Genomic DNA, 16,560 nt, shown 5'->3' on the forward strand with positions numbered 1-16,560 from the left:
AAAGCCCACTTCTTCAGATGCAATTTTTTACCCACAAAAGCTTATGCCCAAATAAATTTGTCTTTAAGGTGCCACCGGACTCCTCATTGTTTTTGTGGATACAGACTAACACAGCTATCCCTCTGATACTTAACACCATGTTTATGGGGTGGATAAAGAAAACGTAAGAGGCCTGGGCCTCTCCCACTAACCCACCCAGTAATGTAGTGTGTTTACAGTCTCACTCTCCTGGATACATGGTGTAAACTGGGTTGCACAAGACTCTCCACAGAGCATAAGACTCAAGAACAGGAAAAGGCCAATCAAGCTGTCATTAATGCCCATTTAAAATAAATTAATCACTGAAGGAGGTTAAAAATAAGTCAATAGAGGAGCTAGAGTTTTAGTAAAAAGAAAAGGAGTACTTGTGGCACCTTAGAGACTAACCAATTTATTTGAGCATAAGCTTTCATGAGCTACAGCTCACTTCATCGGATGCATACTGTTTTACTGGCCATCACCAAGACTCAACCAAGGTTTTCATACCTAAATTGGCATAAAAATATGTATTTAAAAAAATTCATTTAATTTACCAACTCCCTTTTCTTGTTTTCATTTCACTTTCCTTTCTTGCTACTGTGTCCAGGTTTATCTAATTCTCAGTCTTGTTTATTGCAAGATCTTCTTTCTCCTCTCTCTTCCAGGATGATTTAATTTTCTAATTTCGCCTCTCATCTGATTCTCTACAGTTTTCTTCTTCCTGTTTAATGAACTGTCGATATTTACTCTGAATTATACTGCACTCCAGTTGGTCAAATTTCTTCCTTCTGTTATTTCCCCACATTTCCTTGCCTGTATTAGTAATGTGTTTTCTTTCTTCATCTCCATCACCACCTTATTCTCTCTACCCATCATATCCCACTGTGTGAGATGGACCTCAACCTCTTCCCTTTCTCATTCCATCTTGTTTCTCCCAATTCTACTTTTCTTTCAAAACTATTACTTCATTCACAGCTCCACCCTATTTTATTCGCTCCATAACCTCTTCTGTGCTCAGTGTTACTGGGGTCCATTCCCTTGTCCTTGGGGTGAGGCCTTACTTCTGTCTCCCCTCTGCGGTAAGAGAGGAAGCTGGCATGAGGCTCCCCTTCTGCCCATAAGGGAGTCACCAAGCAGCTTCTCTGCTGTCCTCCAAGACTGTGGGGGACTAGAAAGGGGAAGAGAATTACTGATGGTAGGAAGTTGCCAAAGGTGCCACTCAGTGCTCTCATTCTGCACGTTTAAGCTGACGGATTTCCATGGGCTAGCATCTCACTATAGGACGAACAACCACCACCACCATACTGACTCAGAACAATGGTCCACCTAGCCAAATATCCTGTCTTCTGACCGTGGCCAGTGCCAGATGCTACAGAAGGAATAAATGGAACAGGGCTATTTCAAGTGACCCATGCTCCGTTGTCCAGTCCCAGCTTCCAGCAGTTGGAAGTTTAGCAGCACCTAGAGCATGAGGATGCATCCCTGACTGTCTTGGCTAATAGTGAAGACCTATCCTTCATCAACGTATGTAATACTTTTTTGAACCCCGGCTGTACTTTTGGCTTTCACAACATCCCATGGCAATGAGTTCCACAGGTTGACTGTGCATTGTGTAAAGATGTACTTCCTTTTGTTTGCTTTAAACCTGCTGCCTATTAATTTCATCAGATGACCCTTAGTTCTTGTTTTATATGGAAGAGTAAATAATATTTCCCTATTCACTTTCTCCATTCATGATTTTATAGGTCTCTATCATAACTCATCTTAGTTGTCTCTTTTCCAAGCTGAATGACTCCTAACACAGTTAGCTTTTCTGACTGCCACTGAACATTGAGCAGACGTTTCCAGAGAACTATCCACAATGACTCAAAATCTCTCTATTGCGTGATAACAGCTAATTTAAACTCCATCATTTTGAATGTATAGCTGGGATATGTTCTACAATGTGCATTACTTTGCGTTTACCAACACTGAATTTCCTCTGCCATTTTGTTGCCAAGACACCCACTTTAGTGAGATCCATTTATAATTCTTTGCAGTCAGCTTTAGACTTAATTATCATCTGTAAAGTTTGAAGAATGATATGAGGGGGAACCACTTTTTGCTCTCCCATTTAGTGCTCTGGGTGCATCACACCACCAAATGTAAAGGTTAGCACAAGGCGGCAGGCAAAGGGAAGCACCAATCCCAAAGGCCAAATTGAGAGAGCACTTCTACAAGAACAAGTAATTGTACTTCCTAACCACCTTCCCCTCACCAAAATTTTATCCCAGACATCACTTTCTTAATTTGACATCTCACAAAGCTCTCCTTCACGAAGAGATCGGTACCTTTTGAATTTGTTATACTTAGCTTTAATTGTATTCCCTAGTACTTTTTTCCATTCAGTATATTTATTACTCTTCACATGCCATTAGCTCTATTTAAATTCCCTATTTATTTCTAGCTTCCACTAAAATTTTAGGATTTTTTAAAAATAATGTTTAGGCAGAGGCACTGGTCTCACAGTGCAGCAAGACAGAAAGCTGACTTTTTATAAATAAAAAACCACTTCCTGATTCATATTTGGCTCTTCCTTGGATTGAACTAGTACATGATACTAAATAAGAAGCACTCCCAATAAGGTGTCCATAATAATCTTGGACAGAAGAGAAATTTTGGCCTTCAGAAAAAGAATAAACTATAATTCATCCACAGTTACTAGGCTATGTAACAGTTATGGCAATTTCCTGCAATATTCTAGACACACTGTACTGAATGAAGTGTAACTATTTTAAGAGTTCATTGTATTAAAAATGCAAACGTTTATGTATCAATGTGGGATTGTATGGAGCTTCTTTAGGAAGAAGACAGGATTAATGCAATCTCTGGGTAGTACTGTGAGCTTTGAAAGACTAGGTTGAGCAATGTGTAGGCACGTATGATGTTTTGGACAATACGTGTGAAGTGGAATTCTTAGGATGTACTTGGGAGGAGGGGATTGCAAACTCCTATATAAGGACTCAGCCTTTGACGCTTTATCCTCAGGGGAACATCTTTTGATCACCTGTTATATGAAGACAGTTCAAAGACAAATTGTATAAAAGAATAACTGACTCATTAATGAGGATTCTTGTTCTGAGTTGAAGCTGTGATGAATTTATAACCACAGGAAAAAAAACCTTGTGCGAGTTGGGGTGATCTCTGGTAAAGTTATTGACGTGTGTAGGTTCTTTTATTGTTTTACTGTTTTCTCTATAATGCTTTTCACCTTAAGAATAAATGTGCTTGCTTAGAAAAAGCTGTGTGGTAGCTTAACTGTGGCAATTGCACTATATAACATCTTCTGGGGAGAAAAGTAAAGCAGGCCAGCTTAGGCTGCCTGACTTTGCTAGGGAGAACACAGTATAGGAAATACTCTTCCGGTAAGGAGGGAGGGTGAGGTGGGTCTCCGCTGAAAAGAGGTGATGGCTCAGGAGCTGGAAGCCTAGAGCGAGTGCCCTCACAACACTGTAACTGGGGAATAAAGGTGCAGTTGTGCTGAACTGACATGTTAATCTTGAATTTGTTGCATTACTTCGATAATGTCTTTTATTCAAGGACTTCAGTGTTGCTATACTGTATTTAGTCTACTGTGTAAGAGCATACTGCAAACTGATTTACAGCCCAAAGACCAGAAGATTTAAAGTGCCTAGGTTACCAGGAGTGACTAAGTTTTATTTCAGACACCTGGGTTCTCCAGGTTTGATCATATCAGAATTACACACAGATTGATAATGCTTTCACCACTTCTAAAAATAAATTGCTGGGACTGCTCTCTACAAAAAGGCCAGAGAGCGAGAGAGAGGGTGCATGTGTGCACTTATACCACATTTCTAAAGATTTTAGGGGTAGTTTCCTTAAGAATAGGAAGGGTCTCTCCAGCCTCATTCATTTATGCAGTTGGTCTCTTCCTTTTGTCCAGTTCACAGCGAAAATCCGACCTCCTGCTTGCTTCTTCCATACTAGACATTATTCACATTAATACATTAATTCAGCAGTTATTGTCAGTGCACCACTACTTCTTGATCATGCCAATAAACCTTGACTGAAAACAGTACTGAAATGAGGACATCGTGTACCAAAGCAGTGAGGTATCACCTAATCAAAAGCTCAATCATATACTGGAAAGCTCAAAGCAGCATGCTTCAGAGGCTATCTGAAACCAAAGCCACCTCTATTTAGCAAGAGCACAAATTCGTCTGTTAAAAAGTGGTAGTATTGTTTAGTTTAAAATGTTATGACATACTGTAGCAGGTTCCGTTTAGTATGAGTGAAAACTGATCAGATAGCCTGTACTGCAAGGGAAGCTGAAAGTGTGTATGTACAAAGGTGAACTAATTTTAACAGCCTCTCTTCTCAGCAAATTTAATTAACGCAGAGTACAGCACCTGGAAAGACTACCACAGAAAGTAATTAATATTCTAGGACTTCTGTCTTCAATGCAATAAACTAAGGACATTTCTCGCAAACAAAACGTGATGGCTACAGCCTATCTGATGTCTGAATCTAGCTGAAAAATGTACAGAAAATTGCCATGAGCAAAGCTAATTACATGCAAAATACTAATTCCCCAGGGAAATCCTAGGCAGCCAGCCAGAATTGCTGGTTTGTACCTTCTATCTCCAAAGCTTCAGCTGTGCAAATACATCTGTTCCGAAGCAGACACTTTTTATACCCCGATTTCCCTTCCAGCTAATATTAAAATAAATAAATAAAAATGGCTGCTGCCTAGTACCCAAAGCATGTTCAAGTGAATGAATACCAAATCCCGCCTGAGCAGTTCTCTCCTCTGCAGGCTGCTCTGTCTCAAATGTAATGCTTTGTTCATTTAACTTCCCACAGGGTAGGAAGATTTCATTATCGCTATTCAAGTTTCAGAAGCCAACTCTTGAACCGCATTTTAATACCCCTGAACAGGGGTAACTTATGAACTGCAGACAGAATTGACCAGTCTCCTGGGTTGAAATGGTGAAACCTAATCCTTCATGATCCAAACATATATTCATTAATGGAGCCATCAATTCTGTTAATTCTGAGAAAATTCAAAATATTAGAGATACATATAATTTGAGAAACAGAAACTAGTAAAAAAATTAATCTGATATTTGATTTGGAAAAAAAATCCACCTCTGCTAGAGAGAGAAAACTATCAGAAATTTAATTTCCGAAGTTTTATTGGGACCTGATAAGATCCAAGATAGCTAATGTAGGATGTGGCAGGAAAAGAGAACTAAAAACACAAATCCTCAGAGATATGGCAGACTGCACTAGAATTTGGCTACATACTCACTTTGACAAATCCACCACTTGACCTCTTGCCCAGGTTTGGAAATTTGGTGTCTCATATTTGTAACTATCCTTCTCTCACATACAATTTTTTGCTATGTCCCATCATATCTGCCTGTGTATTTCACATAAGTTATTTCCTCCTTATTCATTCTACCTCTAAACCCTTGTCCATGCCTTGGTCTTCTGAAGCCTGGGTTACTTTAACCACCTTATCTGTATCTTTCCCCACCTTTCCAGCCTAAATAAAGTGTCACTGATGAAGTCATCTTACTTTCCCATTTTTATTACTTTACACACCCCTCCCTGAATCCCCAGTTTTCACAATTAGAGTCAGGACCCTTCCTCTGCATGATGTCTTGTCGTCTTTGCCCCAAACGTAGCCATTCTTTTTTTCTGTCACCACTGTGAAAGCCCTTGCCCACACCTTGGTCATATTTTACCTTCATTAGATATAATCTATATCCATCCATCCAAGTATTAGACGTGTTCAGATCACAAGCCAGTCTAGGTGTGAAATTCAGGAGTTTTGAGATTCTGGGTGGTACTACTCTATGGACTGAACACAGAAAGTTTTTCTTTGGGGAAAGAAAGGGGAAGAATTGGAAAATGTCGCTCCTTATATTCAGGGAACCCTTGTACAAACAGATTAATCAGTTAGAGTACGATGTAAAGCAAGAGTTAAAACCAAAACTCCTGCAACAGGAAGTTCCACAGCCTGGCAATGACTGACAAGAGACCAACTTCCGATCTGGCAAGTTTTGTCATGGAGTGATGCTGCAGGAGAGAGATAGCTGTTCAAGTAGTTTGGCCTTATCCTGTTTATGGCTCTTCTAAGGACTACAGCCTTACATTGAATGAGGAGCTAATGAGGCATGAGCGCAGACCAATGGGACATGTCATCTGCCTTTTCCACTGTGAACAAGTTGCAGAAACTGCTCAGCTTTTATGATCAGCTTCAGGTATCAATTATGTGGCAATCCAGCCTTGAGTCACTAAACACCCACTATATGAGTTAAATCTCCTTTACTTGCCATGTGCTCCCTGTTCTCACATTTAATAAAAATGTTACCTAAAAACAAGTTTTCTTGTAAGTTCCATTTCCTGCTCAGCATTACAGACATTTTAATATTATAAACTATGAATATGCTTTATTTATAAAAAAAATAATGCCAACAGCTGTGCCTCAGTGCAGAATACTCCCAAATCAATGTTTTGGTCATCTAGCATTTTCTAATATAGGCTGAATAAAATCTGACAGTGTGCTGTGTTTTATTTGACGTAGACTGACCACCACGGGCGTTTAGATTGGCTGCAAGCACTAGGCTTTCCTGAAATGAAACCCTTTTAGCTCTCTAGTTACCATAGAAATCCAGATTTTAGATAGTTAATTGAGAATTAAACCACAACTAACATGATTTTTTTTTTTTTTTTTTACATTTGATGGCAGTGAAATCCCCTTGAGAATATATATAGTTTTTTTTTAAATAAATGACACACAGGAATTAGCTATTTATATTAGAAGAGAAGAGGCTGGCTATGTCCAACTGCTGAAGCCCATTTTAGCTTTCGGACATCCTATAATTTTCCAACTATCATGTAAAGTAGGAAACTTCTGAGACGGTTTTTCAGTGCTTCTTGTAAAGCCATGATTGCAGGAATCTAAGAGCTTTAACAATATGTCTTCATGGATTTCAGAAATATATTCAAAATGAAGTTGTTTCATGCTTCAGTCTGTGTCGTGGTTTTGAAGAGGAAGAAAGTTACTGTGGAACTGAGGAGGATTACCAAAGTAATCCTTTGTTTCTACAAAGATCCAACTGGGGGAAAAAAGAAAATGAAGCGGATTCATTTGAAGAAAATCTCAACCCAGGTAGGCTGGCTATTGAAGTAAATAAAAATACGAAACCTAATACCATAAACATCTGTTGATTCACTCAAACAACACAGAAGCTTTATTATATTACACGGGGAAAAAACTACATTAAAAGAATAGTATGGATTTAAAGTTGAGCATTAATGTGTCAGGAAATACCAGAATGAGCAACTATTCAATATCTTGTTTTATCCTTGTTCAGTGTGTGGCCTGATGACTTATTCACTACCAACTATTTAAACCTTTCTCTGAAGAAAAAATTATTAATATCAAGGGCTTTTCTATGCTGCTTATTACTACAGAATCTGTGCACTTCACAATACTCCTGTGAGGATTGGGGCTCATATTAGCCTCATTTTTCAGATAGGGACCTGAGGCACAGAGACAGTAAGGCTGAAGTATCCCCTAATTTCGGGTGCCCACTTTGAAATACCTAGGACTTGATTTTTCAGAGTATTCAGCACTTTAAAGCACTTCATATGTTCAAATTACAGTTCCCATTGACTTCAGTTGCAGCTGTGACTTGTCAACACTTCTGCAAATCAGAGGCTAGACTCTCACATCAGGCATCCAGAAAATTAGGAACAAATAATTAGCGAGCAGCTGACCACCTGTGAAAAGTTTGGTTTAAGTGAGTTGTCCAACATCACATGGGAATTCTGTGGCAAAGGCCAGGGAGAGAATCCAGTTCTCCAGGGCAGCCTCACCAAAGTTGTGGGGACGACGTTAAACTAGCTTCAAAGGAGGCAAGTCACAAAATCCCACAGGTAAACATAAAAACGGTGACCTTGACAAAGGGCTAGAAGTTGGGGAGAAATTAAAATTATAACAGGGTCACACAGGAGCAACAAGAGAGAGTGTGTGCGTGTGTGTGTGTGTGTGAGGGAATCTGCTCCACATCACAAATGTCGATAAATGCAGGGAATATGGTGTATAAACAGGAAGAACTAGGAGTTGTATACAAGCTGAAGTATTAGTTAACCGGCATCACATAGACTGGGGGTGGGGGGGTGGCGGGAGGGAGAATAAATCTCATGGCTATGCACGAAGAATGTTGTTCCGAGGTCCAGAAAGAGATGAAGGCAGACCAGTTGAAAAGTCTCTGGGTAAGGATAAATGGGGAATAAAAGGAGGCACTGTCATGGTAGGGGTCTACTACATACCACCCAAGCAGGAGGAAGAAATGGAGGATTCATTTCTAGAACCAATAGCAGAAGTATCCAAAATAGCTGTAGCTCACGAAAGCTTATGCTCAAATAAATTTGTTAGTCTCTAAGGTGCCACAAGTACTCCTTTTCTTTTTGCGAATACAGACTAACATGGCTGCTACTCTGAAACCTGTCAAAATACTAATGTACTAATACTAATTACTACCCTGACATCTGTTGGAAAAGTAACTACGGAAAAATATAAAATATCCAGTACTTTCTTGGAATGTATTGGGGACAATTTCTTGTTTTTGAAGGTGAAGGAGGCAATCAGAGGGTTGGTCAATTTAGACTTGATTCTGACTAACAGGGAGGAACTGGTTGCCAGTCTGAAGGTGGAAGGCAACCTGGGTGAAAGTAATCATGAAATGACAGATGTCATGATTTTAAGGAAAAGGCAGGAGTGAGAGCAGCAGAATAAGGACAATGGACCTCCAAAAGCAGACTTCAACAAACTCAGAGGACTGGTAGGGTAAGGTCCCATGGGAGGAAGAAAAAAGGGACAAAAGGAGTTCAGGAGAACTGGCAGTTTCTCAAAGAGACACTATTAAGTCACAACAGCAAACTGTCCCATCACAAAGGAAAGGCAGGAAGAATAGTAGAGGCAACATGGCTCCCTCAGGAGCTCTTTAGTGACCTGAAAACCAAAAAAGGAATCCTACAAAAAGTGGAAACATGGACAAATTGCTAAGGAGTAGTACAAAAGAATAGCAGAAGCAAGCAAGGTCAAAAACAGAAGGGTTAAGGTACAAAATCAGTCACACTTAGCAAGGGACATAAAAGGCAAAGTAAAGTGAAGGTCTTCTACTTAGTGGGAAAGGAGAGCTATTAATGGACAACAAGGCTGAGGTGTTTAATGCCTATTTTGCTCAGTCTTCACTAAAAGTATGTGACTAGACACTTAACACAATATTAACAACTAAGTGGGAGGGAGCACAAGTCAGAATAAGGACAGAACAAGTTAAAGAGTACTGACTTAAGTTAGACGAATTCACATCAGCTGGGCCTGATGAAATGCATCCTAGAGCATGTAAGCAACTAGCTGTAGCCAACTTCGAACTGGTAGCAATCATCTTTAAGTACAGGTCAGACCCCTGAGGATGAGGGCAAATAGCACACCTATCTTTAAAAAGGAGAACAAAGAGGACCCCGGGGAGTGACAGACCTAACTTCTGATACCTGGAAAAATAGTGTAACAAATTATTAAACCATCAATTTATAAGCACCTAGAGGATAATAGGGCTATAAGGAATAGCCAGCATAGATTTGTCAATAATGAATAATGCCAAGCCAACTTAATTATTTTCTTTTACAGGGTTCCCCGTCTAATGGATAGTGGGTAAAAGTAGATGTGATATATCTTGATTGTAGTAAGGCTTTTGACACAGTCCCACATGACAGTCACATAAGCAAACTAGGGAAATTGCTATATGTGGGTGCAAAACTAGTTGGAAGACTGTACTCAAAGAATAGTTATCAATGGTTTACTGAGAGCACTATATGGTGGGTCCCACAGAAGTCTGTCCTGAGTCTGGTACTATTCAATATTTTCATTAATGACCTGGATAATGGAATGAAGAGGACGTTTATAAAATCTGCGTATGACACCAAGCTGGGAGGGGTTGCAAGCACTTTGGAGGACAGAATTATAAATCAAAATTACCTTGATAAATTGGAGAATTGGTCTGAAATCAAATCAAGACACGTTCAACGTACTACACTTAGGAAGGAAAAATCAAATGCAAAACTTATTAAAACATAAATGTAGTTTTGTGTGTCTCACACAGAATCCCGCATGAGTCTGGTTATAACTGGTTCATTATTCCCCACATCACATACTGTAATTTTCCTTTTGTCTAATCCAGCCTGCCCTTTCTAATAAGAATTCTTTTGCTTCAAAGGCTCCCTTTGCAAACAGTGACACGTTATTATGATTTCACACTCCCAGTCAAAGGAAGAAACGCCTTAGTGAAACCAAAAAATATTTATCAATTAATCATCCAAATGGCTGCTAGGCTTCCTTACCCAGAATACCACAGGACAAAAAAGTTGAAGTATCAACCTAGAGACAAAACCTTCAGCTTTCTCTGCTCCATCACCCTGCATACACAGAATTCCTGCTGTGCATGCTGCACACCCAAGTAAGTAACACATAAAGCTTTCCTGTTATAGCCAACTATATTGTTGCACAAGCTGAAGAAACCAGGAAGAGAAGAGAAAAGAGAAGAGAAGAACAAGGAGCTGGCTGGAAAATCGATGAAGTGGGAAAAATAAAAAGTGCTTTCCAACAGCATAGTATACCATTCCAGACAATTTTTTCCACCAATTGATTTCTCAACAGTTCTTCTGCTTATAATACAATCTGATCAATGTAGAAGTTCTATAGATATTTACCGCATTTGTGATGAGGCACTTTGACTCATAACTTACATTTAATTCTCTATTCTAAATGAAGAGGCTCAAAAGTCTTTTTTTAAATGGGCAAACTGCTTTTTCCAATAAACCTATTTGCTTCTGAGCACAGGCTTTGTGTGTCAGCCTAATTCGGGAATGAAATCCATTGCCCCCAGTCGAGAAGTCAAGAGACACAGCTATTCATTCCTAGACTGATATTACTGTAAAAACATCCTGTGAGGACTGGAACATTAAACACCACACCCACTTATCCAGGAACACACCAAATAAAGATAATCCCTCTCTTTGCTAGAGGGTGAAATATCCCATTCACACTGAAAAAAACCTTATTTTTCCAGAGCCTCAATAAAATTAATAAAAAGCTACAGGCAGCCTCCCATATTGCCCTTGATTTCCTAAAAAGAGTATCATTCATTCGGAAAACTAGATTGTGCCCTTACATATAAAGGTTTTTTCAAACAATTATGCCCCCCAAAATTTAAACAGGACCCAAAATAGCTGCGGCTGAAGTCTAATGATTAGGCTCCTTACAGGCTACTTATAAAGCTGAACAACTAGACAAAGGGAAAAGCCTAATCTCCCAAGACTCATTGTACAATTTTTAAAATGCTGAGAAAGAAAAACGTAGCATTCTACACAGCTAACTGGTATTGTGAGTGGCAAGAATTTTCACCATAGTTTTTTTTTTTTTTTAGCAGCTGAACTTAATTTTCTCTCTCCATGCAGGGCAAGACCCTGGTCTCCTTTTAAATTTTTTTCTTCTAAATTTCTGAGGCACAGGTTAGCACAGTGTCAGGGCTTGCTCCAGCACAACACACAACTCAGTTTATTTTAATAGGATATAGCTTGTCTACATGGCTTCCAAATCTCCCATTGCTTCTCCACTTCACACACAAGATGCTGAGCTGCTTCAGTCTGGGTCCTCAGAAGTCTTGTAATACAAGTTTTACCCATAGACTTCTACGTCCAGAAAGTCTTATCCAAGAATAGATAAAAATTCAAAGGCATCGAATGAAACCCTTAAAAAAAAAATCATTATCTTGCACAGCATTTTTTACTAAAAAATATGAAGTGCTGCAATGAGGCCAACAACTGGAACGTAAAACGCATTCTCACTTACCTTTGTGATTAAAGATACCTTCCATCTCCATGCTGCTTCTAGAGTGGGCAATGCAGAGCGACCCACAGGGAACTAGCCCTTCTGCAGCAGGGGATCGATCTGTGGTTCGTACTAGACACCAGTCGGGCTTGTCATGTGGCCTCTCTAGAACCTCCACTGTCTGACCACGGCGGATTGTCAGCTCATTGCTGTTGCATGCTGTGAAGTCATGGATGACCACAGTCAACTCGCAGCCACCTGACAACTGTGGAAAGAGAGAAAACAAGGGAAGGATGGGTGCTGCAGTTTTTTTAAACACACACCACGGTTTATTTAGGATTTCTGCCAAGATCTATTTTTGTCTATGACATTTACAATATGGCAATGTTTTCTGGTTTTTCTTTTTTTAATGGCACCATATTAAAATTTATTAGCTTTATAGAAACGTTGTCAGTTTTGTCAGTCAGTCAGTTGTCAGTCAGATTTACTGCAAACCCCCATCTCTCCTTCACCTCAGATTCACTGTGCAGAATGATTCCAAGAGCTGTGAATGATATGGGTTAAGCAGGTAGGCTTGCATCTGGGTGTAGCTTTCTCTCAAGGGTATCTTGAGAAAACTGAAGACAAAAAGCAGACTCACCACTCCACACAAGACAGCAAGGGAAATCCACTCTCTTCTCCCACTGAAACCAGGTTCAGGTGGAGCCCTGCAAGTCTTAGAACAGTAACTAGACACTCACAACTAAAGCCCATAAAGGTATGTTAGCCATCACAGTAGGTCTTTTGTGCATTTTTTGGTCCTGGGCTTAGTGCAGAGACAGCTAAAGCAAGAGAGGAAGGGATTTTACCTTCCCACTGCAATGTGGAGTATTTTAGGGAAGTGAAGAACTTTCTTGGCTCACCTCAGACAACCCTTCTAGTCAATAACTTCTGCGAAAGCAGGAGATGTGGGAGGGGGTTCATCAGCCAGCCCTCTCATCACCCTCCTCCTCACCCAAGGGGTCTGAAGTAGCAGTTACCCAGGACAGTGTACAGGTGTGTGGTGGTTGGGGGTGGCAGGAAGCCAAAGACACCACTATTAAATATGGGGCCCTGTGACTCGGTGGAGGTGAAGAGGAATTGTAACTGGGAGAGGGAGGAAGACAAACTGGCTGACAAAAAGAAGTTCAACACTTTTCTGCAACTGCTCACCATCTCCCTCCAGGTTCTTCAGTCATCAAACACCTCAAATCCAGTCTCTGAATATGTGGGTCAAAATTTTACTATGGACTTTTCACATATCTTAAGCATAGGGATCCTTGCACACCAGTTCTTGAGACAACCAACTATTTTAGGATCCTTTGTGATACGGACCCAAAAATAGCTGTATTTCAAGATTTTTAACTCTCTCCTTCCTAACCCTACCCAACGACAAAAAAAAGACTTCCAACTCATACAGATACGCATGTGAACCAGTGCTGGCAAAACCCAGCATGCCTCACTAGTGTTTTTCTAAGCACTTAATTAAAATTCTTTTGATCCAAATTAACTACGCTCTACTGCTTCACCTTGTTTGAGATTAACTGAAAGCATGCTGATAAATACACTGAAGTTCCCTAGTTGCACCACAGCTTCTTTAAGTGCCTTTAACTTGATTTTAATTTCTAATAGTAATACCACAGCAGCAGTATTCTATTGGGCTATTTTTTCTCCTGGTGTACGAGTACCACTGTTACATCACAATCTACTAGAACAGAACAGATTAATGTTTCATCTAATCTGGTAGGCAACGTCCAGTAGTAGAAAACATCAGACATTTTAGACACAAAATCCCCATATTTCATGGGGGTAACTGTGCAATAGCATGGGGGAATGTTTCTTCCAGTGGTGCCACAAGTACTCCTTTTCTTTTTGCGAATACAGACTAACACGGCTGTTACTCTGAAACCTTTCCTTTTCTTTTATTCCCTTATAGTTCTTACCCCAGAAAATGTAACTGCAGAGGTTATTACACAAACATTTTATAATCTTGAAATTTGCTTACCTAATTTTGCTACAACTAAAATTTCCTTTTTATCCTGATACTAGAAAGTCCTGTGTACTTTAGACACAGGGCTACATACACATCTGGATTATTACTTATAGATCAGTTTTAATTAATTTTCTTGGACTGAAATGCAAGATAGAAATTTTCTTCTCCAGGATAATGCTTTGTCATCAAACAAGAATTTGAAAAGTGTTTGCCAAGCAACCCATGACACCAGACAGACAGACTAATTCCATCCTTCCTTCCCCATCTCTGCCACTTCCACAGGACATAACCCCTGACAGCCAGTCTGCAGAACTTTCCCATGACCACTGCCTGCCAATCTTGTTAACTAATCCTGGTTGCGTGTGCGTGTGGAGTGATTTTTCTTGGGAGGGAAAGAGAAACCTTATGTTTTTCATAATTAATGAAAGTACAGCAGCCTGCAACCCCTCCTCCCAGGTTCTGGCAAGAAATTAATCACACGGCTTCTACTTCATCTTTCAAGACAGTCTCAGGTCTCAAGTTATGAGGTGCACAGCTTCAAAACATGCTACCTTCTCACTCGTTAAAAATATCTTGCTACCATCCCCCCTCTTCCTTTGCATTATATTAGCTTTTAGTCCACTCAAAGTTATGCCAAAGGGGAAAAAGTCAAGAGCCTTCCCTTGGTTTCTGGCACTGATTTATGTTATAGCCCTCTTCAAACTAAGTCTGAAACAATTGAAAACATGTGTATGCCAGAAGAGGTCTGAGAAAAAGTCCACAGAGTCTAACTTCATAAGGTGTCAAATGCAAGGCTCCAAACTTTTTCTCATGAAAAGCACATTCTCTCTTTCCCACTACCCTAAGCATAGGTCAGTAACAAGTTTCACCACTTTTGGAAATCATGCATTAACCGATCTGAATACCTATAGTTTTCTGCTTTCACACAGATGTTCCTTCTTCCCCCTCCCTTAATTAAATGGAAGTTAGCTAACAACAGATTTCATTTTCCCTAAATATTTCAACAGGTGAGAGTCTTAGGACAGAAGAGTATAACAAACAGAGATAATATGGATTACCTATGTGGGAACCAACAAACAATAGTATTGGTTAGCTGTCCCTGTCATCTTAACTATTCAATAACACTCACGTCCACAACACAGCCTGTGCATTACACTCTAAGGGTCTGGCTGTACTGCTATAAAACACCTGTGGCTGGCCTGTGTTGGCTCATGGGGCTTGAACTATAGGGGTATAAAATTTCAGGGTAGACACTCACCCAGACTCTGGGGAGCCCCCACCCCCTGCATGGGGGCCCAGAGCTGGGGCACCAGCCCAAGTCTGAAAGTCTACACGGCAATTTTATAGCCCTGCAGGATGACCCCCATGAGCCCGAGTCAGCTGACATAGGCCAGCTGCAGGTGTGTCACTGCAGTGAAGACATACCATCAGGTTACAGTATGCCAATGCTGACACCATGTTCTCAGCTCTGCACAACGTCTGCAGGTGAAAGTGAGTGTGGTCTCTTTCCCACTGTGATCAAAAACAGAAGAAACTAAGTTCTACTCCCTCTACCCATCTCATCCAGAAACACTAGACATCACCATGAAAAATATGATTTTAAGAACATAAAAATATTTTCAACTTTTAACTGTCCAACATTTGAGACAACACCCATTAATTTCCCCCACATTACTTTAACTGTTAGCCAATGTTTTTCTTTTTAAATTGTTTCTGCCCTTTATTCTCCTTAATGCACCTTATAAATGCAGATTCATCTTTAGCACTCAAACACAGTTGGAAAACAAGGGGTGTCTGTGATAAAGAGCATAGCTCAAGCAGCTGGTGTTGTACAGCTTTGGCAAGAATCTCTAGATTGGATGGGAGAAGAAAAGAAGACATGCCGGAAAGTGGAGACTGATTTACACTGATGAGGACATTAGGACTTTGAAAACGCCTAAATCCCAGTTTAAGTTTCACAAGGGACTATAACTATTCTGCATAAATTCATCCTTTTCTCTCAAGAAACCCCTTATGTAAACTGCATTAGTAAGACCTGATGAAATAAATGATGAGGCTAAGTTTGAAACATGGGAGTTGCTGGAAAGACAGAGGTAAGATGAGAAATGAAAACTAGGCACGGACAAACTCACATATCTTAAGAGGAAGGAAGTTCTTTTCATTAACAAACATGCCATGGGAATTATTAACATCTTAATGTTATACACGATTCACATTTTGTGCCTCTTTTTTTAAAAAACTGTATTTTCTGGTAGAAAATGGGCCAAATACACTCCTTATGTACATCTGATGAATTCAGTGCAGTTGCATCAACAATGCATTTGACCTTCAATGCTGGAAACAATCACTATCCGACACAAATATGAGATGCCTTTTAAAAGGAACCTTACGTGTGTTTTAGTTAGAGCATACCATCTCACATTATGTTACATCTTAACACTACATATTTAAGATTTCATGAAAAAAGTAACTTTATGTAGAAAGCATAAAAGGTAAGTTTGAATAATGTCTATGTATGCAAATAAGTGCTCTTGTACAGAATGTAATTGGTTTTGGTTTAGAATCCTCAGGACAAAAACAGACTATTTACAGTTTGGAAGGGCAGAAATCATCTTTGTTTTCAACT

The 16,560-nt window shown here is 39.8% G+C and overlaps 1 protein-coding gene across 6 annotated transcripts in view; it reads right to left on the reverse strand.

The window, feature by feature from the left end:
* TRIO (trio Rho guanine nucleotide exchange factor) overlaps positions 1–16,560 on the reverse strand; it is a 402,095-nt gene that overhangs the window by 83,434 nt on the left and 302,101 nt on the right. For all 6 annotated transcript variants that reach the window (XM_073332315.1, XM_073332317.1, XM_073332318.1 and 3 more), the window contains one exon: positions 11,945–12,188. In XM_073332315.1, coding sequence (XP_073188416.1) covers positions 11,945–12,188 — 244 coding nt within the window. The remainder of the gene's footprint in view (positions 1–11,944; positions 12,189–16,560) is intronic.

Source organism: Lepidochelys kempii, chromosome 2 (genome assembly GCF_965140265.1).
Source record: "Lepidochelys kempii isolate rLepKem1 chromosome 2, rLepKem1.hap2, whole genome shotgun sequence".
Classification (NCBI taxonomy): Eukaryota; Metazoa; Chordata; order Testudines; family Cheloniidae; genus Lepidochelys; species Lepidochelys kempii.